General features: G+C 42.7%; 1 protein-coding gene across 1 annotated transcript in view; it reads right to left on the bottom strand.

Moving 5' to 3' along the window:
• GOLM1 (golgi membrane protein 1) overlaps positions 1–24,086 on the bottom strand; it is a 69,936-nt gene that overhangs the window by 6,061 nt on the left and 39,789 nt on the right. The window contains exons 5-8 of the mRNA XM_056122539.1: positions 22,561–22,663; positions 7,346–7,460; positions 3,974–4,118; positions 3,068–3,340 (exon numbers count right to left, since the gene is read on the bottom strand). Of these exons, the coding sequence (XP_055978514.1) occupies positions 3,068–3,340; positions 3,974–4,118; positions 7,346–7,460; positions 22,561–22,663 (636 nt within the window). The remainder of the gene's footprint in view (positions 1–3,067; positions 3,341–3,973; positions 4,119–7,345; positions 7,461–22,560; positions 22,664–24,086) is intronic.

The raw sequence follows: 24,086 nt of genomic DNA, 5'->3' as shown, positions 1-24,086 counted from the left end.
TCAGATTTTAATTTGCTATTTCAATTTTCTTTCTCATGATTGTACTACTCAGGTTTTCTACTGCATATTCATTCTATTTGGGGAGGTTATCTGATTCTAATTCCTTCCTTCTAGGTTCTCCAGCTTAGTGGCCTGCAGCTGTTGGTAATAACCTCATGATTTTGTTCTTGTTTTGTTTCTATTATCATTTCTCTCCTTTCATCTCTATGTGGGATCTCTTCTATATTCTCTTGTCAATCGAGATAAGGGTTTGTAGATCGTATTTATTTTTTTGAAAAAAACAGTTCCTGGTTTCACTGACCCTTTGTATTGTTTTCTTGGTTTCTGTATTATTAATTTCTGCTCTAATTTTTATTTCCTACCTCCTACTAACTTTGGGATTCATTTATTTGTTGTTTCTATTTTAGATTATCAAGCTGTAAGATTAGGTTATTGATTTGAGTCTTTTCTCTTTTCCTGTTGCTATGAATTTCCCACTTAGCACTGCTTGTATGTCCTATATGTTCTGATTGGGTTTTTTTCCCCCCTTTTTTGATTTGCTGGAATCCTCTAAGTTCTTCTTTTATTTCCTCTTTGATTAAGCTGTTATTTAGGAGCTGAAGTTCTAAATGTTGAAGTTTTTCCCCATCTTCGTTTTATGGATATTTTATATTTTCTTAGCACTGTGATCTAAGAAGATAATTGATATGATTTTTGTGTGTGTATGTATAATTTTGTGGCTATCTGAATTATACTCTATATCCATGTGAACTAAAGAAGAATTCTGTCCGGAACTTTTTGAGTGTGAAGGATGAACCCTGTGTGTGTCGATCCAGTTTTTCCAATTCCTCATCTAGGGGCTCTTGAAAAATCACTTTTTAGAGATGATCAACTCACTGGCTTTCAAGACAACAGGTTTCCCAGTTAGTTCTTAGTGTCGTGGTTATGATGTTTGCCTCACATACAGGTTTCTAATTCTAAAAGCATTTCCACAGCATCTTGTTCCAGGAAATGCAGTGGCTCATGTAAGCCACAGAATAAAAAAATCTTTAACCTTTCACACAGGATTAGACCATTCATTACTATATTACTATATCCCTGAAGAAAAGATCAAGACAAAATACATTCAAAAGACACATTCATGGGGCTTCAGTAAAACATTTCATATGTGTACATGTGTAAGTTAAAACAAACAAGCAAACAAAAATCATTTTACAAATAGAGGTCTGGAAGTGTCAGCTCTGATCCTAAAGTCTTATGCACTCGCCTCCTGAGGTGGAGCTAAGTCCAAGGAACATGTCCTGGACTTTCTTCCTTCAAGTCAGATCCAATGCAGAGTGCACCCAGCAGGCCCTGCAGGTCTCAGTCCTGCCGAGGCAGCTCCCGATGTGAGCCTGAGTGGTCTGAAGCTCTGTGGATGACACAGCTGCCTTCCCTCCCTCACACCTGCTTTCTGCATTGGCTCTGAGAACTGAGGGCCTGCACAACTACCTTAGGAGGGAAGCTGGCAAAGTGTGACTCTGTAACAGATCTTGTGAGAATGCATTCTTTTCTTGTGAGAAAAGAAACATAAACGAACACTGAATTTAAGTGAAATCAATTGACTTCTGCAAATATCAACACAATCCCCAGAGCACAGCTATCTTAAAAAATGCTGCTGACTGGAAGCACCAGGTATGAATCATGGTGACAGTAAATCCCAAGTCTCTTGGGACAGGGGAGGAGTGCGCCCGCCTTCCCCCACCCCCCGCCCCCAATGGGACGCAGAGATGATACCACATCTGCCCACCATCTACTTAAGCTCCGATGTGGCCACGATCTAGAGACACACACAGAAATCTTGGACCCAAGCAACCTGCAGCAGAGTTGGCCCAGGATTTTGCAATAGGCCTTCTCTGCTGAGCTGCTCCATACAGGGCAGGTGCTGTCCCACCGCCTGCCCTCTGAGAGCTCCAGCGGTTGCCATTTTCTAGAACCCAGCAAGAAGCACCAGCTCCCATGTGGCCATGAACCGAATCAGACACACAGAAATCTCGAACCTGAGTGACTTGCGGCATCGATTTCTTCAAACCCTAATTATTAAAATCTTAGAATTCCTAGAGCGCACAGCCACTCTCGTGGCCGCATGACATTGTATTATATCCATAACAAGCAATACAAAATATATTGTCTAGCAATTGTATTTTCAGGAGGTATAAGAGGTGGTAGGACTGATCTCAAAATACCAAAGGTAACTAAAGTAGAGATAGAATACTTTGCTAATTGCTACACAGGCAGGGGAGAGGTATGGAATGGGAGAAGGGGGGAATTACTGGGGATTTTGGTGGTGGAAAATGAGCACTGGTGAAGGGATCGGTGTTTGATGACCGTATCATCAAATTTCAAACATGAAATTTTTATTACTGTATCTCACAGTGAATTAATAAAAAAGAAAAAAATGCTGCTGGCTAGGTGAAATCATATTTTTACAGGACTAATGTACATTCCTTCATAGACTGTTGATCTAGTTCCCATTCTTTGTTATATGTCTTTTAAAAAGGTAAAGCCAGGGGTTGGAGTGATAGTACAGCAGGCAGGGCATTTGCCTTGCATGCGGGTGATCCAGGTTCGATCCCCAGCATTCCATATGGTTCCCCGAGCACCGCCAGGAGTAATTCCTGAGTGCAGAGCCAGGAGTAACTCCTGAGCAACACTGGGTGTGACCCAAAAAAGCCAAAATAAATAAATGAATAAAACATAGTCACTTCACTTTAAATAAATAAACAAATAAGGTAAAGCCAGCCAGAAAGGTGGGGTGCACTTTTCCTTTCTTTCAGTGCTCAGACAGACACAGAACTCTGCAAGAGGAAGTGAAGAGATGGAGACAGGCAAGCAATCAACCTACCCAGCTAATGCTGAAGAAGGCACCCCATGACACACCCATCCGTAAAACCGTGTGTAGAACCCCCCATCTCCTACCCCATCCCCACCTAGCTTCCTGGCTGAATTGTAAAATCATGTGCCGGTGCTAGCAAACTGCATGAGAACCTTCTACTTCGGTAGAGATGCTGGGAAGGGGTCAGTGGCAGCCATGAAGCCTTTCACTCACCCTCCTCGTCAGTTTCTGGCTCCTCTCTTCCATCGCGGATGATCAGCTGGTCCCGCTCAGGGTCCTCCATCTCCTCATCCTTCTGGCTTGCCAACAGGGTGCCTGGCACCTGTGGGGTCTGGCTGGGTTCCCCAGCTTCTCCAGTGCCCTGTCTATCCACCTGTTTCTCTTCTGTCTCAGCTTGCCCCTGACCCGGCACTGGTGGCAGTCCCAGGTTGTCCCTCGGGGTTTCCTCCTTGCTGATGACCTGAATCTCGTTGGTTTCCTCCATGCCTGGATTAATTTCATTAAAACCGAAACAGAGAGCTCACACAGGTCAGGTCCCAGACCCTTCAAAGGGGGAGGATGTTGTGGGTGTGGAAAGGGAGCTGCTAGATAATTTATATGGTGACCTCAGGACAAGACTCCAGGAAACCTTCTTCAGAACCAGGAGGAAGAAGGAAGTGGTTCTGAGGAAGATTCCTGGATCATATCATCTTAGACATGGTGACAAGTTCCAAGTTCAGGACTGTCAAGCCTGTCTGGACCTCCCAATAACCCTGTGTCACTCCTTCAGGGCACACTGTTCTGTGACAGCGCTCCAGGACACCACCACCTTCCCAGAACACAACAGCATGCCCTGAACAGAGGCACAGTTTGCACATTTCCTCATGTATCTTCCATGGAAGGAGGTACCTAGTTTACAAAGGAGAAAATCATGAATTCGACTCCAGGTACCCAGAGAGATGGTCACCCGCCAGGTACCAGCCCCAGGACCCTGCTCAGCAACAGCCAAGAAGAACAGCAGCTCTGCCCCTAGACGGTTTGTATGGAGTGAAGGACCTTAACTAGTGCTCATTTTCATTTGACTGGAGCTTAAAAATGAGCTTAACAGTGCAAGGGTCAAGCTCTGCTCCACTTTCTTACCTGTTCTCTTCAAACCCATGGCCACCTCAGAGCTGGGGGCTGGTGTCTGGAGCTCCCCATTGCCAAGCACCTTTCCCTTGGCTGGAGGCATCTCTCCCTCGGCTGGGCCTGCTTCCTGCAGCTGGGGTAGAGTTTCACTGGGCACCTGAAATTGAAATAGAAGCATAGAACATCGAGGTCAGGGGTTCCATGACATAAACTTTACAAGAATCCCTGCCAGGCAGTGGACCACCTCCTCCTTCAGACAAACGAGAAAAATCAAAACCCTTGGAAATATTCTCTCTATGGCCTGACTCAATCATGCCCTACCACCTGATATTTTGCACATGAGATGACACTGGATCAAGATCTCCCAAAAATACTTTCTTTATTGGGTTGACAATACAAGATCACAAGTGGAGATCTGATCAGCACTAATCTCGCAGACTTCAAAGGCCTCTATAAGCACCGAGCCCAACAAGAGCAAAACACATACTCTTCTCAAGCACATGTGGAATATTCTCTAAGACAAACATGCTGAGCCATAAAAAGTAAGGCTCAACTAACTTATCATGACTGAAATCATACAAAGTTATGTTTTCCAATCACAATAGGATAAAATGATATATTAATAACAAAAAGAACTGTGAGGAATTCACAAATATGTGGAAATTAGATAAAACACAACTCAACCATTAGGTGAAAGAAATCAAGACAAGTTAGAAAAATTTTTGAGAAAAAATTAAACTAACAATATACCAAACTTTCAGGAGGCAGCTAAATCAATGACTTACAAGGAATTTATCAGCCTAAACAAGGAAAAAGAAAGATCTTAAATATTCTTCGACCTTAAAGAAAAAGTAAGTGTAAACTGGACATCAAAGAAAGAAATCAATCAGTGCAGCAATGCAGGAAGTAATGGAACAGAAAAGTAATAGAGAAATCATAGTAATCATAGTTTTTATATAAACAAAATTGACAAACCTCTAAATAAACAGAAGATTCTAATTAGTAAAATCAAACGTAAGGAGCACAGCACTGTAAACCTTATAGCACAGCGGGTAGGCCCTTGCACGCGTTAGACCCGCTGACCAGAGTTCGATTTTTCCTCCCCTTTCAGCCCGGCAAGCTACCCAGAGTATCTCACCTGCACAGCAAAGCCTGGCAAGCTACCCAAACAAGTCTCAAAAAGGAGACGTCACTGGGCCCACTCTAGCAATTGGATGAACAATGGGAGGACCGTGCTATTATAAAGTAATACTCAAACCAACAGTATGACAAGTATAACAATTTAGATGAAACTGACAAGCTCTTAGAAAGATAAAATGTATCAAAACTGACTTAGGAAGTAGAAAATCTAAGTAGACTAAAATAACTAAAGAAATTAATTGCTGATTTTCAAATGTCCAGAGAGTACAGGCCCAGTGAATTTTACGGAACAATTAAAGAATAATCAATACCAAATTTTACAACTCTTCTCAAAACAGAAGATGAACAAACATCCCGATCTCCCTTCATGAGCTCAGTCACTGCCCCTATTCTAAAGCTAGACCAAGTTATTACAAGAATTAAAGCTATAGATCAACAGCTTGGATCAAACTCCTCAAAGACTATCATTATTAAATTAAATTCACACATCAAAGGACTATATATCTTGACAACACTTGTTTATCATACAAAAATCAACACCCTACCAAAGAATTTGCTCGAGCGGGCCCAGTAACGTCTCCATTGGAGACTTTGTTGTTACTGTGTTTGGCATATCGAATACTTGCCGGGCTCTCCGAGAGGGGCGGAGGAATCGAACTTGCGTCGGCCATGTTGGCCGCTTGTAAGGCGAACGCCCTACCCGCTGTGCTATCGATTTTCTGAATAGAAGCAGAGAAAGACTTGAACAAAAAAAAAAAAAAACCACTCTTTTTGGGAGAGATCCGGGCCACACATGAAAGTACTAGTGGTTGATTACTCTTCCTCTGTGCTCGGGTAATAACCCTTAGCAGTGTCTGGGACTGAACCAGGGTTTGCTACATAAAGGGACTCTTCCATTCCATACTTCCAACCCCCAACCCCACAACTCTCTTTGACAGAAACAATGAAAAATTAAGTGCATATGGGAACTAACTCAGCTCAATCAAATGCATTTATTTAAAAAAAAAATAAATAAAGTGAACATCATAATGGTAAAGATTTGAATGTGTTCATGTGTTCCCCCAAAATCAAGAACAAGTCTAGGTAAAAATGTCTGATCTTATCTCCTTTTAAACAGTGTACTGGTAGTTTTAGCCAGGCAAGAAAAATAAATCAGTAAGGCATTCAGATTGGAAAAGAAGATGCAAAATAATGTATAACTTTAGATTATATAATCTTGTATAGAAAATCCTAAAAAAAAATCACAAAAAGTACTTTTAGAACACTTCAAAGTAAGTTCAGTAAGATTCCAAACTATGAATCTTAAAATAGTATAAAATCATAAACTAGCAGTAAACAACTTGAGTTTAAAATTAAGAAAACAATCCCACAGTTTCAAACACTTACAAATCTTAAAAAGTGAAAAACTTCTGAAAATTACATAACAATACCAAAAAGAATTGGGGGGCACAGTCTGGATCACAACTAGCTCTATGGGGGGGAAGGGAGGCAGTATTCTGGGACCATGTGGCGTGGGGGATTGAACCAAGATTAGCTGCATACAGAGCAGGTACCTGAACCCTTGCGCTGTTTCTCTGGTCTTTTTTTTTTTGGTAGTGGTAATTCAACATTGCTGAGAGAACTGGATATATCCATATGCCAAAGAATAAAGTCTGATTGACACCTCACATGATATATATAGAAATTAAATAACTCAAAGAGGGTCATAGCTCAATGTAAAAACTAAATGCTAAGCATGATTAAACTCTTAGAAGACAAGATGGCACTAAATTCTATGCCCCAGCAGCCACCCTTGAGCACTATTTAGTGTGGTCCAACACAAAACAAAATCCAGGAAACAAACTACAGGCCTGATCACAGGAATGGGGAAGGCAGGAATGGAGAAGCATACTCTGCGAGCGTTTTGGGGCCAGGCTTTCGGCTGTTGTTTGGGGAACCAAGCCCCCAAACCCACAAGAGAGAGCAGAGATTTGAGCAAATCAGACAGCAGATAGAGAGCAAAATGTCTGAGGAGACCACAGGAAAGTTCTGGACATTCTTAATAGAAACAACGAGAATAGAGGCCAAAGTGCAAAGTGATTTTACAGGGTTAAGGCAGAAGTCAGACCCAGTTGATTTCCAGTATTGCGTATGGTACCCTGAGCATTGCCAGGAGTAACCCCTGAGTGCAGAGCTAGGAGTAAGCCTTGAGCAGTGCCAGATACAGACCCAAAACCAAACCAAACCAAACCAAACTAGAATTGCCTGCTGATCTTTTTTTTCATTCAGTTCTCTGGAAGCTATACTTTTTCTGGTGACTTCTTCTATTCGCTCTTCACACTGCTCCTTCACCTCTTTCATTTGGTTGATGCACTGGCTCCTTTGATAAAAGAAAGCAAAAGACAAGTGGTTAAACATTGTACAAACTGTTTCCTTGCTTGTGACTGTGAAATTTTCTTCAAAACTTATCTCAATGGAGTGCGAAGACGTGAAATATATACACAATAGAACTCTATACTGCTGCAAGGAATGATGAAATCATTCAATTTGATACAACCCAGCTAGAACTGGAACATTGAGTGAACTGGAACACTGAGTGAAGCAAGCCAGAATAAGACAAACACAGGAGGATGACCTTACTTATCTGTGATATAAAGAATACTGGATGAGGTAATGTACTGTAGTAAAGGAGAGATGCCTAGATCACCTTTGACCACAGTACTTAAGAGAGGACAACAGGGAAAGAAAGAAATCAAGGTGGAGAGAAAAGAATGGGAAGTAATGTGTAAACTGATCACTGTGATTCATTCCAGGGATGTAGGGATGCTTCAAAATATGCAAATCAATTGACATAATATACCACATTGGTTAAAGGAATGATAAAAATCTTATGATCTTATCAATTGACACAGAAAAAGCTTTTGACAAAATCCAACTAGTGACACAGGGAATGGCACAGCCATATTTTCAAAATACAGACTCAACCACATTGAAAACATGAGATCTAATCTGCAATAACTGGTACTTTGCAATGCACCTATCAAGGTGACAGGTGGGGATGGGCTGTGGGGGGAATAAGGGACACTTGTAGAGGGATGATAATGCTGATAGTGGGATTGGCATTAAAATATTATATGCCTAAAATTCAACTATCAATAATTTGTTTTTTTGTGTTTTTTAAATTTTTTTATTAATTTTAATGAATCACCATGAGATATAGACTTACAAACTTCCATGATTACATTTTGGTCATACAATGTTCAAGTACCCATCCCTCCACCTGTTCTCATTCTCCATCACCAATTTTCCAGTATCCCTCCTGCCACCCCCTCCTTCCATTCCCCCCCAGGCTCTGTGGCAGACAACTATCAATAACTTTATAAATTACAGTTCTTTAATTAAAAATAAAAAAAGACAAACAGACCTCATCTCTTTCTTGCTTCTTTCCTGTACTTAAAGAGATTTGGGAAAAGCAGCATATGTGTTTTTGACTAATAGAAAACTATAGCTAATTAAAATATATTAAAATATGACACATGGCTCTAAAGTAAGTAAACTTGATTGGTTAGAAAAGTTAAAAATGATTTGACAAATATTTAAAAGCAACCATCAGGGACTGGAAAGACAGTACAATAGGTAAAGGGATGGCCTTGCAGTCAACCCAGATTTAACTCCTGGCACCACCAGGTCCCTGACATGGTCACCACCAAGACTGATCCTTGAGCACAGAAGCAGGAGCCTCTGAGCACAGCATGGTGTGGCTCAATGGCCAAAAAGAAAATAAGTTTAAGAAATAAAATAACAAGTAACCACCAGAAAATAAAGCATCTCAGCAGAGAAATTCTTTAAAAAAAACAAAACAGAAAAGGTAAAAATATAAGAAAATTTCAGAACTGAAAAATGCAATAACCCAATTTTGTCTTGATCAACAGAGTACAGAATTAGTGATATAGAAGAAAAATAGACAATACCCAACTGAACAGACAGTACCCACTTAGAGAAAACTAAGAGGGAAGAGAGACAGAGAATAAATTCAGGACATATGTGACTATAACAAACAATCTAATGCTGGAACCTGGGGAAAAGAAAAGATTTTCCCAACAGGGCCCACATATTATACACATCCTGAAAGAAACGTTCTTATTCACTCGCCTTCATCCTTTCCTCCCTCTCATTCCTTCCTTCCCCCTTTACTGCTTCTTCAAATTCTAACTTCTTTCCTCTACTTCCCATTCTTTAAGTGGGAAGGCTTCTTCCAGAAGAAGTCTGTTTGGGGATTGTAGATAGGCATTTATGAAAATGATCTAATTTGGCTGAGATGGTAACTAAAGGTACTTTCAAAAAGAGAATCAAGTTTTATTGGGGAAAGGGGGAGAATACAGGACAAAAGGACATCAGTTTATTTCTCACATAAAAGAAGATGCATAACAGATTTAAGGCAGCAAACAAAAAACAAGCAACACAAATTTTCTATGAATAATGAATGTGCACAATTCTTTGTCACCAAACACCAACCAAGAAAAAAGACTAAGATTAACAGGAGAGCAGGTACATGACCATTGCTGCACTTTGATGCCCACCAAAGAAAAATACTGACTCTCAACTCTGCCTAAACCAAGTACCAAAAGCCTCTATCTCTCAGACTTGCAGATGAAGTTCAGCTTTCCACCGTCCAGCAGAAAGACAATAGGGAACAAAATTTAAATCTGAGACGAAGACCAGACAAACTGGCAAAGCTATTTTCTCAAGACTGTAGGGGAGATTTTTCTTACACATAACAGACAAAAATTCATGCACAAACTGGGGTAAATATGGAAACAGAGAGGACCTGGTCACTTGTTACTACTCTAATGGTGTTCAGAGCACCTTTAACAGAACTGGCTCCTGACGAGCAAAGGCTGTCACCAGACTGTCCTGTTAGACTCTTGGAAGAGCATTTAGAGACTGACTCCTCATGGTACAGTGCTGAGACGATGGGCGGTCCATCTGAAAATGGACTCTCTAAGGGCTTCAGGGAGAAAGACTGCACAGTTGTGCTGCGATGGAATCATCTCAGGGATGGGCCAGAGATGTAAGCGGCAGTGGCAATGTCCAAGCACAGTGACAAAAACAAGGCGGTATCAAGTACATCCAACAAGCTTAGCCATCAGCTTTTCCTTTCTTAGTACTGCTGTAGATGGAGACCCGACAGGTATCTGAAGCTCCAGAAACTGAAAGCACGACTGTGCATACACCCATTTTAAAATCTCTATCATCAAAAGGAGCAGGAATGGGCCTCCTTGCTGCTCTCCCAAGTTTACCACTAGCTTGGCAGTCACACCCACAAACTGCCCCTGGCATTGTTTAATCTCATTAATGGCCAAGATCCAAAGACTCAGAAACAAAGCTCCCAGAAGAGAGTAACATAGGCCTCACCCATGAGTGAATCTGCTGTATAATCATATTCTAATTTTCAGAATTCCTGGAGCTCTCATACTCTATACCTCTGATGTACCAAGGTAGCACACAACATTTGATGGGGGTTTACAAACATGTTTACGGTCACGGTCCTCCCGTTGTTCATCGATTTGCTCGCGCAGGCCCAGTAACGTCTCCATTGTGAGACTTATTGTTACTGTGTTTGGCATATCGAATAGTCACGGGTAGCTTGCCAGGCTCTGCCGTGCGGGCAAGATACTCTCGGTAGCTTGCCGGGCTCTCCGAGAGGGGCGGAGGAATTGAAATCGGGTCGGCCATGTTGGTTGCGTGCAAGGCAAACGCCCTACCCCCTCTGCTGTCGCTGCAGTCCACAAACATGTTAGTAATCTCTTATACAAGGGCTTAATGACTCCAGGATGAAATACAACAATCTTCACACATTTTCCCCTAAAGAAACTTTATGGGACCATTTTTAGCAGATTATTCATGACAAGCAACACAAAATTAACTGTTTCAGTTCTGCTTTGAGGGGGGGACGATTTGGAATTTAGGGTGGAAACATTCTAAATATGGTGGTGGGAAGGTGCAATAGTAGTGGGATTGGTGTTTGAATATTAAATGTGATGAATTATTGTGAACAACTTTTAAAAATTACATTAAATTTTAAAAATTCTGCTTACGGGCAACCCTTCTGAGTCTCAAAAAGGGACTATAATAAAAAAAAAAAAACACTTTCCAGCTTTCAACCTTTCCCCTCATTGCCAGAAAGCATCCTGGAAGGTGCACGGCTCGGCCTGATAGGCTGACAACAGCCGGAGGACATTTACGTTCCAGCTATCAACTTGGCAAGCTCACCGTTGGCCCCAGCTGGACTGTCCACTCACTGCCTGTGACTTGCAGCTGTACCCTTCAGAATAACCTCCCTGATGTCCAGATAGCTCAAATCTTCTCAGACAACAATTATTAAGTGAATTATCAAGTGAATTATCAAGTGAATGAATGAAGCTTGAGACACTTCATCTGTGGAGGGAGGGGGAAGCTGGAGGATGTGGAAGAGGGGAGGGAGCACTTCTTTTTTTTTAAATTTTTTATCAGTGAATAAAAAATTAGTGAACCATGCCGTTTTTGACACTGGAGAAGAATTGTTCCTCGGAACATGCAATAAAAGAGGTGTTGGAGGCGTCAGTGTCCTTGTCAACACAAACTTGGCCAAGAGCATTGATTCATTCGAATGCCTAACAACCCGAATCGGACGTTTACATTTGAATAGATGTGGCTCACTGCCTGCAGTTTCTATCTTCGTTGTCTACGCACCAACATCTCATTATGATGAAAGAGAAATCGAGAAGTTCTACATGGAGCTAGAGAAGTTCTATAAAGAAGACCACACCTTCTACAAGATCATTGTGGGTGATTTTAATGCCAAGATAGGACCGAGAAGATCAGCTGAAGAACTTCACATCAGGACCCATGGCCTAGAATGGAACGAACAGGGTGAGAGACTGTCTGAGTTCATCATGTCGACCAAGACCATTCATGGTAACTCACAGTTCCAGAAGGCAGAATCTAAACGATGGACATGGGAGTCTCCCGGTGGACGATTCCACAACGAAATAGACCACATCATATTCAATCGACGGTTTTGCCTGACTGATGTCGCTGTTGTCCCAAAATTTCGAACGGGATCGGACCACCGTCTCCTTCGTGCAAAATTCTACTTCACAGAGCGGGGAGAAAGGGCTGCAAAGTTCAAAAAGAGAACTGCCAGAATGACCACCAACTGGGAACTCTTTGGTACTATTGCGGCAACATGGGAAGATGCCATTGTTGACAACATTGACGAGGAATACAATCAACTGGTTCAGCACCTCCATGAATGTGCGAGAAACGCCAAGAGAGAGATAGCCACAAAAAATCGCCTATCTTCGAAAACTCTTGAGCTAATTCGCCAGCGTGGTTTGGCGCATGCCTCAGGCAACCGCAAGCTAACGTCCGAGCTCGCAAAGCAGTGCAGAGATGCGATCAAGGAAGACCTCAAATAGAGAAGAGCAGAAGTACTGGTAGATGCGGCAGAAGCCGGGAAAAGTATTCGTAACGCCCGCCTGTCCTTCGCCAACTACAAGACAAGATGACTGCCCTCCGACGTCCTGATGGATCCATCACATCCTCCAGAACGGCAATGGAGAAGATTATCCATGACTTCTACTCAAATCTCTTCGATAGCCATGTCCACTTGCCGACATACCAAATTCCACAGGATGGATATGTCGTTCCCAACATTCTCCCTTCCAAAATCCAACACGCCATTTTGTCGGTAAAGAAACAAACAGCACCTGGCCCAGACAAGGTCAGACCTGAACACCTGAAGAACCTGCCGTCAGTACTCATCAATACACTGGTTCGGCTCTTCACTCGCTACCTGTCTGAATGCAAGGTTCCGTCCCAATGGAAAACCAGCAGGACCGTACTACTGTTCAAGGAGACATCCATGACATTGGCAACTATCACCCGATCTGCCTATTGTCTGTCATCTACAAGTTGTTCACTCGAGTCATCCTGAATAGGATTGGCAGAACACTAGATGAAGGACAACCATGCGAGCAAGCCGAGTTCCGCAAAGGATTCAGCACCATCGACCATATCCACACGATAACCAAGCTCATTGAGGTTTCTCGGGAGTTCAAGATGCCGCTCTGTTTAACGTTCATTGATTTAAAGAAGGCCTTTGATTCTGTTGAGACGGAAGCGGTCATTGAAGCCCTAGCCAATCAGGGCATTCAAGCCCAATATATCAGGATCCTCCATGAGCTGTATTGCGGATTCACTACCAGGATCTCACCATTCTACAAAGAAGTGATCGTTGATGTCAAGAGAGGGGTGCGGCAGGGTGATACCATTTCACCAAAACTCTTCAGTGCCACCCTCGAGAACATCATGCGACGACTAGAATGGGAAGGAATGGGAGTGAAGATAGACGGTCGGCAACTACACCACCTCCGCTTTGCTGATGACATTGTTTTAATAACACCAAACATCAGCCAAGCGGCACAAATGCTGGCCAACTTTGACCGTGAGTGTGGAAAGGTAGGACTACAGCTGAATCTTACGAAGACAATGTTTATGAGAAACAGCCTCGTTCCTGACGTCCCATTCACTCTCAATGGAACGACCATCTCCGAATGCAACAGCTATGTGTACCTAGGTCGAGAGGTCAACATGGCAGCCGAGCTGTGCAGGAGGAAGAGAGCGGCTTGGAACACCTTCAAGAACGTCGAAGAAATAGCTAAGAGGACGAAGAACCTCTGGCTCCGGGCACATCTCTTTGATTCCACTGTTCTTCCTGCATTAACATATGCCTCAGAGACCTGGGCCCTTCGCAAACAGGATGAGAACGCTACTCAGGCCTCCCAAAGAAGAATAGAAAGAGCTATACTTGGAATATCACGTTTCACTCAAATGAGAGAACGAATCCGGAGTTCTGACATCTGTCGACGATCAAGGATCAGGGATGCTGTCTCATTTGCCAAGGTGTTGAAAATCAGATGGGCTGGTCACGTAATGAGATTTAAAGACGACCGCTGGACTAGAGCTGTTACTGACTGGATTCCACGGGATGTCAAAAGACCGCGTGGCCGCACACCTACCAGATGGTCAGACTTCTTCATCAAGATCATGAACGATCGGTTTGAGGCCCTTCATGTTCCCGGAGCGAACAGATGCCATTGGGCTACACTAGCACGCGACAGGGACAAATGGAGACGTTACTGGCGCCCGCTCGAGCAAATCGACGACTAACGGGAAGTTAAGTGATTAAGTGAAGTGATTAGTGAATCACTGTGAGGTACAGTTACAGACTTACAAACTTCCATGCTTGCATTTCAGTCATACAATGATCGAGTACCCATCCCTCCACCAGTACCCATTCTCCACCACCAATGGTCCCAGCATCCCTCCCACCACCCCCACCCCATTCCCTGCACCCCATCCCGCCTCTGTGGCAGGGCATTCCCTTTTGCACTCTCTCTCCTTTTGGGTGTTGTGGTTTGCATTATAGGTACTGAGTGGACTTCATGTTCTGTCTATAGTCTACATTCAGCACGTATCTCCCATCCCAAGCGCCTGGGCCCTCCTAGCACTCTTTACTTGGTGGTCTCTCCTCTATCTGAGATGTCTTTTCCCCTAGTATGTGTGGCGAGCTTCTAGGCTGTAGAGTAATCCTCCTGGTACTTATCTCAACTATTCTTGAGTGTTAGCCTCCCATTCTGCTACTTTATATTCCACAAATGAGTGCAATCTTTCTATGTCTGTCCCTCTCTTTCTGACTCATTTCACTTAACATACTTTCCATGTTGATCCACCTATATGCAAATTTCATGACCTCATCTTTTCTAATAGCTGCATAGTATTCCATTTGAAGATATACCAGTTTCTTTAACCAGTCATCTGTTCTTGGGTACTCGGGATTTTTCCAGATTCTGGCTAGTGTAAACAGTGCTGCAATGAACATATAAATGCAGATGTCATTTCTACTATATTTTTTTGCATCTCTGGAATATATTCCCAGGAGTGGTATTGTTGGGTTAAATGGGAGCTCAATTTCTAATTTTTTGAGAATCACTTCACTTAATCACTTAACTTGAGAATCATCCATACTATTTTCCAAAAGGGCTGAAGCAGTCGACATTCCCACCAGAAATGAAGGAGAGTCCCTTTCTCCCCACAACTGCGCCAACACCAGTTGCTTTTGTTCTTTTGGATGTGGGCCAGACTCTGTGGTGTGAGATGATATTTCATTGTTGTTTTGATCTGCATCTCCCTGATGATTAGTGATGAAGAGCATTTTTTCACGTGCCTTTTTTTTTATCATTTTTTTTATTAGTGAAACACCATGAAGTACACTTATAGACTTATAAATTTTTGTGCTTGGGTTTCAGTTATACAATGATCAAGTACCCATCCCTCCACCAGTGCCCATCCTCCCCCACCACGGGTCCTAGCATCCCTCCCACCCCCCATCCCCCCTCCCCGGTCCCACCCTGCCGCTGTGGCAGGGCATTCCCCCCTGTTCTCTCTTCTTTTGGGTACTGTGTTTTGCCAGAGAGGCATTGAGTGGCAATCATGTTTGGTCTATAGACTACTTTTAGCATGTCTCTCCCACCCTGGGAGGGTCTTCACAACACCCTTTATTTGGTGCTCTCTTCTCTATCTGAGCTTCCTTCTCACCTAGCACATGTGGCTGGCCTTCAAGTCATGGAGCAAAATTCTTGTTACTAATCTGAGCCCTTCCTGGGTGTTAGTCTCCCATTTTGTTGCTTTATGTTCCCCAGATGAATGCAATCTTTCTGTGTCTATCCCGCTCTTTCTGACTCATTTCGCTTAACATGATACTTTCCATGTAGTACCACTTGTATGTAAATTTCATAACTTCATCTTTTCTAACAGCTACATAGTATTCCATTTTCACGTGCCTTTTGGCCATTCGAATTCCTTGAGAAATTTTCTGTTCATTTCATCGCACCATTTCCTGATGAGGTTGGATGTTTTCTTCTTGTAGAGTTCAACTAGTGCCTTGTAAATCCTTGATATCAACCCCTTATCAGATGGGTATTGGGTGAATATCCTTTCCCATTCCGTCAATTGTCTTTGTATTCTGGTCACTGTATCTTTTGAGGTGAAGCAGCTTCTCAGTTTAATGTAGTCCTATTTGTTTATCTCTGTTTCCACTTACTTGGCCATGGAGTGTCACCTTTATTTTTTTTAAGTGAATAGAAAGCAATTTGAATAAGAAAATAAATCATTGAAAAGACTGTCACTAATTAGATACATTTTTCTCTTGTGAACATGTATGTGTGATGTCAATTCTTCCAATTTCCAAAATGCCCAAGACTGAAATTTAGCATTTTTTCACCTCAAAATATTTTAGTATAACATAACTTAAACTTAGACTAAATTTAGAGTTAAACTGCGGAAAAAATATAAAAAGTATGTGAATCCATTCTCCAAATCTTAAAATCTCACATTCGCTTTATTCTTTGCTCTGACATATATTTTTCCTAATGAAAACAACCCTTGAAGATATAACCCTTGATACATAGTTTTTTAATTTCTTTCATATAACCACAGTGAAATTATCAAGACCATAAAATCAGTATTAATATCTTAGATTTCTGTAACTTCCCAGTAATATTCCTTATAGCAAAAAACAAACAAACAAACCTAGGTCCTGTTTTTCATTTTGTTTTGATGCATCAATGATCTCCTTTTTTTTTTTTACTGATTTCTCTGAGTTGTCATATTTTTTTTTAATTTTTTAAATTAATTTATTTATTGAATCACTGTGGGAAAAGTTGCAAAGCTTTCAGGTTTAAGTCTCGGTCATGCAATCATCAAACACATTTCCCTTCACCAGTACTTATTTTTCATCACCAAGAACCACAATATACCCGCCCCCCCCCCCCCCCAGCCCTCCCAATGCCTGTGAGGCAGATGAATTCTAGTTAACACTCTATCTACTGAATTTTGTGCATGGGGTTGGGTAGAGGTCTGAGTCCATTTTTTGCATATAGCTGTCCAGTTTTGCCAGCATCATCTGTTAAAGAGGGTTTCCTTGCTCCACTTCAAATTTCTTGCTCCCTTATCAAAGATTAGATGATCATATATTTGAGGGTGTGTGTTCCACCCTGTTCCATTAGTCTGCAGCTCTGCCTTGGTTCCAATACCATGCTGGTTTTAATTATTACCACTCTGTAGTAGAGTTTGAGGTTCTGGAAGGTGATGTCTCCCATCTTGTTTCTCCCAAAAATTGTTTTAGCTATTCGTGGGGGGTTGTTGTTCCATATTAATTTCAGGAGTGTTTGATCCATTTCTTTGAAGAATTTCATGGGTATCCTTCTAGGGATCGCATTGAATCTAAATAATGCTTTTGGGAGTATTGCCATTTTGACAATGTTAATTCTCCCAATCCATGAGCAGGAGATATGTTTCCATTTCCTCATGTCCTCTATTATTTCGTGAAGTAGCGTTCTGTAGTTTTCTTTGTACAGGTTCTTTACCTTCTTAGTTAAGCTGATTCCAAGTTCCTTAATTTTCTGAGGTATGATTAAAATATACCCAAGATACTCCAACTGAAACTCAGCTCACCTGGCCATGCAATGCTGCCCAGAGGTGGTGTTCAGGAGCCCACAGAGTGCTGAGGATTCAAGTCTAGACCCCACACATGAATGCCACCTATGCCCTAGAGCTCTGAACCAACTTCCTGCCTAGCACTTTATTTCTGTCTGGATGAATCTTGCTGATTTTCAGCCAAACTCAGGGCTTATCAAACCTGACTGTAAGCAATCCCTCTGTTTTGCACCCGGGGAAGCTTTGTCCTGTGAGCTGTTCTGGGCGCCATAGGATCCTCTGAAGCATCCCAGGACTAGAGGCATCAGATGCCAGGAATGCCTGCCTCAGGGCTGTGACCACCAAAGGTGTGTCTACAGTGCCATATCCCCTGCAGACAAAGGTGCCTCCCCCTGTGAAAACTCTGGCCTAGCTGACACGGCTCCGCACACTTAACTTCTCCTTTTGATGTTTCTTTTGAGTTTGCTGCAGAAATCTTGTGCGTATCTGTATTGTAGAGCTTCCTGGTTTCAGCATTTGATTTAAATATTGTGTTGAATAGATGACTTTTGAAGTGATATAAAAATCCCTATGAAGGCAATGAATGCGAACAATGATTTCTCCTGCTTCAATGGTTAAATTCCTCTCAGAAGGGAGCTGGGTAGGGCACTTGCCTTGCATGGGACTAACCTGGGTTTGATCCCAGTACCCTATAAAGTCCCCTAAGACCTACCGCTAGTGATCCACAAGCGCAGCGCCAGAAGTAAGCCCTGATTATCAGCAGGTGTGGTCCAAAAAGCACCAAAATTAAAAAATAAAAATAAAAAATTCAAAATAAAGCCCATCTTCTCAGAAGGCAATCTGTCAATTTATTCTAAATGACATACAAGATGTACTTGAGATGGAAAAAACCTAAAATCGTAATTTTTAAAATTATATAGTTATATGATATCAGGTCAATTATATGATATCAGGCCAGTTATAATAACCAAAACTTATAAGTAACCCAATAAACAATGAAATGGTAAATTAAATTTGGGATCTCCACAGTACAGAGGCCAACAGTTATTTCTAATAGCATTTCAAATCAAGGAAGGGCACGGATGTGATTCAGTTGCAGAACACATACCCCATGTGTGTGAAGACCCCCAACCCCACCACCTCCATCCCTACACACAACACACACGCACACATACTTTGGGAATCAATATGGATTTTCATACATACAAAATACAATTAACTCAAAGTTCTATTTAGAATCTTTCACAGTGACATTATATGAAAACAGTCCTAGTGGTCTAGAGAGAAGTAAATAAGGATGATCATTCTGGCTATTGCAGTGGTCTATGACCCCAGATTCCCTACGACTGACTGCATGTTCCTATGAAGGAAAACTACACAGAATACGTTATTTTCGACACTCAAAAATTACTTTACCTGCTAGTTTGATTTCATTGGGACACCTTGGAGGGGGCCCCAAATGAACACCGGCAGCCTCAAACCTTTAGAACCCAATCGCTGCCACACTCATGGTCCACCTTCACAGGCTGGTCCCATGACCCCACACATGAGAATCCACTGAAAAACCCAGGGATGCAGAACTAGTGACTGAAAACTCTAGACTTCATGGTGTCGGGGATGGGCCACCACCTCCCCCCCATTTTTCCACCCTTCTAGTTCCCTGCAGTCAAGCCCAAGAACAGTCCTGGGTGCCACTTAAGTGCATTAATGGCTATGATTTAGAGACTCACAAATGAATCTCAGAAGACAGCAGCACGCCAGAGATGCCTCTGGACACCAAATATTTAAAAAATTTTAGAATTCCAGAAGCACACAGCCGCTTTCACAGCCGCATGATATTTCATACTATTCATAACAAGCAATACAAAATAAATTATTTAGCAACTGCATAGGGGACAGGCTTGGGTGGCAGTGGGAAAATTTGAAATAATGGTGGTGGGAAGGTGTAATAATGGTGGTGGGATTGGTGTTGGAATGTTGAATGTAAACAATTATTGTGAACAACTTTATGAAAATAAAATTTAAAAAATAAAAATTAAAAAATTACCTTACTAATTTACTAATGAGCTTAACTTTTTGTTTTGTTTTGTTTTGTTTTGTTTTTGTTTTGAGGCCACACCCAGGGGTGCTCAGAGCTTAATCCTAGCTCTGCACTCAGGAATCCTTCCTGGCAGGGCTCAGGGGGCAATTTGGGATGCTGGAGACTGAAGCTAGGTGGGCTTGCATGCAAAGCAAGAGCCCTACCTGTCGTACTATTGCTTCAGTCCCTGGGTTTGGCAATCCTTTGAAAGCTTCCTGCTGTATTCTGACTACAAAAATGTATCAGATATATCATTTTTACATGAAAGATTTACTGGAGACTTACATCTCTTTTCAGGGATGGAGGTCTCACCCACAGGTGCTCAGGGATTGATCACTCCTGGTGATGCTTAGGGGACGATTAGTGGTGCCAACAATCAAACCTAGACATCCTGCATACAAAGCAGGCACACCAGCCTGCAGAGGTGCTTCTCTGGCCTTAAGAGCTGATCTTAAGTTTCCTTACTGCATACATACCTACATGCTATTTACACACTGCACACAAACAACATATGTATACTCCACATACATACAAAGGCACAGTCACATGATACGCACACACTCCACAAATCCACTGCACACACAACACATACCACATCACACACTCCACACGCACAATGAGGTGATGGATAGCTAATTAACTTGACTGAGAAAATTATTTTGTAATTGTACAAGTGTATCAAAACATCACACTGTACTTTTAAATATACACATTTGCAAGTATACCTCAATAAAACTTAGAATAATACAAGTAATCCACTCTCATTGCAGAAATTTAGAAATACAATTCAAAGTCAATTAACTCAGCAATTCTACTTGGAATACATGCCAAGAGCCCAAAAACAATGTAGAAAAGGCATCTGCACTCCTATGTCCATTGCAGAACTATCCATAAGGGCCCAAATCAAGAAACAACACAAAGGCCCAAGAACTGATGTGAAAAAAGAAAAGTGAAAAAAGAAACTATGGTAGATATACACAGTGGATTATTACTTGTCCATAAGAAAAGATAAAAATTATGCTATTTGCTACTACATGGATGGATCTGGAGAGTTTCATGCTGAGTGAAGTTACAAATATAGATAGAGAAAGCACCGAAGAAAAAAACATTATGACCATGGTAGAGTGTAATATATAAAACCCAATCTGTAACAGTATTGTAAGCTACACAGTGCTAAAAATTTACTACAAAGTGCCTGTCACAGCCGGAGCAATAGTACAGCAGGTGGGGTACTTACCTTGCACACAGCTGATATTCCATACGGTTCTCCAAACCTACCAGTAATGATCCTTGAGTGCAGAACCAGGAGTAAGCCCTTAGTACAGCCAGGTATGCACCGCCCTCTCCAAAAAAAAGTGCCTGCCACAGAGGCAGGCTGGTGTAAGAGGGAAACTGGGGACATTGGTAGATAGAAACCGACACCAGGGAAGGGACTGGTGCACACCTGAAACTTTGTAATTCATAGAGTGACTGTCACTGTCACTGTTCTCCCTTTGTTCATCGATTTGCTTGAGCGGGCCCAGTAACATTGTGAGTGACTAAATTAAAAAAAAAAAAATTTTAAGTCAAAAAGGGAAGAGAACTCATAGGGCAAGTCTCCAGCACAGGGCTCCCCAGCCTTTCTCTGGGTATGGCTCTCATGGCCCCCATCACTACTGCCCAAAGGCAGCATGTCACTACCAAGCCTGAGCAGTGACCCAGCACAGACTATCACAGGCCCAAGGGAAATCACTGAGAGACCCCCAGTGAAATAAATAAATAAATGAAATGCATTACTTCCAAAGGACAGGTGCTAGGCTGCCTGTGCATCCCCCAGGTCCTAAATACTCTAGCAAGAGGAAGAATGAGCGCCGGAGACGTAAACTAGGCTTAAGCCCCATGAACCACATATAACAATCCATAGGAAGTCTAAGCAGGGCTGACATCAGATTAGGCCAACAGCGGCCCAGACTAGCCCCCAGAGGTGCATATTAGGCCCCAGAGACCCATATTAGCACACCAGAGGTCCATATCAGCATGCCAGAGGAGAACATCAGTACCCCTGAGGTGTATATTAGCCCCCAGAAACCCATATTACTTCCCTAAAGGCCCATATTAGCTCCTAAAGGAGCATATTCTGCCCTACCTCCCCCCAAGAAATGTGTATTAACCCCCAAGAGACCCATATTAATCTAAGACCCATATTATTCCCCTGAGGTCCATATTAGCCCTCCAGAGGAGCACATTAGCCCCCCCGAGAGGTGCATATCAACTCCCAGACACCCGCATTAACCTCAGAGACCCATTTTCCCCACTCAAGAGGCCTATATTACCCCCTCCAGAAATCCATGTAACCCTTGGGACCCATGTTAGACTCCTTCGAGACCCATTTAGCCTCCAGAGACCCATATTATACTCCGAGGCTCATATTACCCCCAGAGACCATATTATCCTGCAGAGGCCCATATTAGCCCCCCAGAGGCCCATATTACGCATCCCCCCCCCAGAAACCCATGTAACCCCTGAGAGCCATATTAGCCCCCATCGAGAGCCATCTAGCCCCCAGAGACCCATATTACACCCCAGAGGCCCATATTACCCCGCAGAAGCCCATTTTAGCCCCCCGAGGTCCATATTATCCCCCAGAGGCCCATATTAACTCCAAAGGCCCATATTACCCCTGCTCCCAGAGGCCTGTATTAGCCATCAGAGGCCCAAAACCCCCAGTGGGCATATTAGCTCCCCGAGAAGCCCATATAAGCCCCGGAGGCCTGTATGAGTCTCCCAGAGGCCCATATTAGTTCCCCCAGAGGTCCATAGAAGCGCCCTCTCCCCCACCCCGGTTTTAGGAAAAAAAGGTTTTAGTTCAAGGCACACTCACAGGTCATAGGAGAACTTTCTCTCCAGGTTGGTCTGGTTCTTCTGAAACTGGAGGACATCCTGCTGCAGCTTGCCATAATTCTTCTGCAGGGTTTTTAACTGGTCTAAACCAGGAAAAGGACACAAGGACACGGGTCACCAGAAGAACACAAAGTACATACGGGACTTGGGACAGCAGCAACACAGCAGAACCCAGCAGATGGACATAGGCTGCAGCCCACAAGGAACTGAGGGGAAGGATGAGAACCTCGCACCTTCTCAGGGAACTGCAGCCCGAAGACAAGGAGCAGCCTGTCATGAGTAAGCCTCTGGAAACCTGCCCCTGACTACTCCAAATCTTTCAAGTCGCATTCTTGACCTCCAACCAAGCACGTACTCATTTCTTGTCCCTTCATTCTCCCTCAGTTTCAAGAACCTGCAGTTGCACACAAGGTCTCTCCCAGAGCACAGGTCCTTGTCTGTGAATATCTGTTTCCAGCCCCTGGCTAACAGCATGTTCTGGTGAGGTCCTGGCCCTCAGCAGCAAGGCTTCAGGCTGGCGTCCTATCATGGACTTCCTTCCCTGACATTACTGCTTTATTCACAGAACTTCCAATCTGGGAACTGAGCTTTCTTTTTTGAAGGAAAGCCAGCATCCTGTTTCAATGATGACTGGACTCCTAATAGCCTTTCTCAACTTTAAAGCTTATTGACAAATGATACACTGACAGCACCAGAGAAAGCTGGTGGCGCCAGACTGAGTGGCCAGCAGCACCAAGGGTCCCAAGCCAGCCCTGGACATACTCCGCCTCTTCCAAAGCCCATCCTCACCACTCTCCATCCACAAAGTTCTCTGGGAGGGTGGGAAGAGTGGAGGATTTAAGTGAACTGCAAATATATGGCAATAAGGATCAATCTTTAAAACACTAATGAAAATTTAAAAACCATTCATACTATAAAATAAAAACCAGCAGGGATGGAGAACTGCAGCCACAGTATGACTAGGGCTGTCTGCAGAGCTAAGGGTAAGGACTGATGAACATCTCTATCTTTTTCATACTAGGGAGCCTTTCAAGCTTTTTCCCTCCCTAAGGTCCCCATTTGCTATTGTCTGGACCCATAGTCTCCTGCAGTGACCCCCCATGGACACAGTTTTCACCTGTGTCTCTCTTGGAATATATTAGGGGCCTGCATGGGATCATATGCCTCCCAGTTGAGAAACACTAGTTTATGGGGGCTGTGTGTTTGCCAAAACAGAGAGGAGAGTACACTGCAAAGGTAGAGTACTTTTAGTTTATTGTGATGTAAATTACACTTCAATTAGCCTAACAAGGAAAAACAATGATTCCATTTTTTTTTATGTAGGAGTACTGCTATTTATTCAGCCACTGATTAGCTGATTGAATTGAGCATGAACTCCACCTTACTTTTTTTTCATAGTTTTATTTATTTTTCATCTTATATTTATTTATTGAATCACTGTGGGAAAAGTTACTAAGCTTTCAGGCTTAAGTCTCGGTCATACAATGATCAAACACCTTTCCTTCA

The sequence above is a fragment of the Sorex fumeus genome, unplaced genomic scaffold (genome assembly GCF_029834395.1).
Source record: "Sorex fumeus unplaced genomic scaffold, SorFum_2.1 ptg000046l, whole genome shotgun sequence".
NCBI classification, from domain to species: domain Eukaryota; kingdom Metazoa; phylum Chordata; class Mammalia; order Eulipotyphla; family Soricidae; genus Sorex; species Sorex fumeus.
The sequence above is the reverse complement of the archived record's forward strand: the minus strand, read 5'-3'. Positions and strand labels throughout refer to the sequence as shown.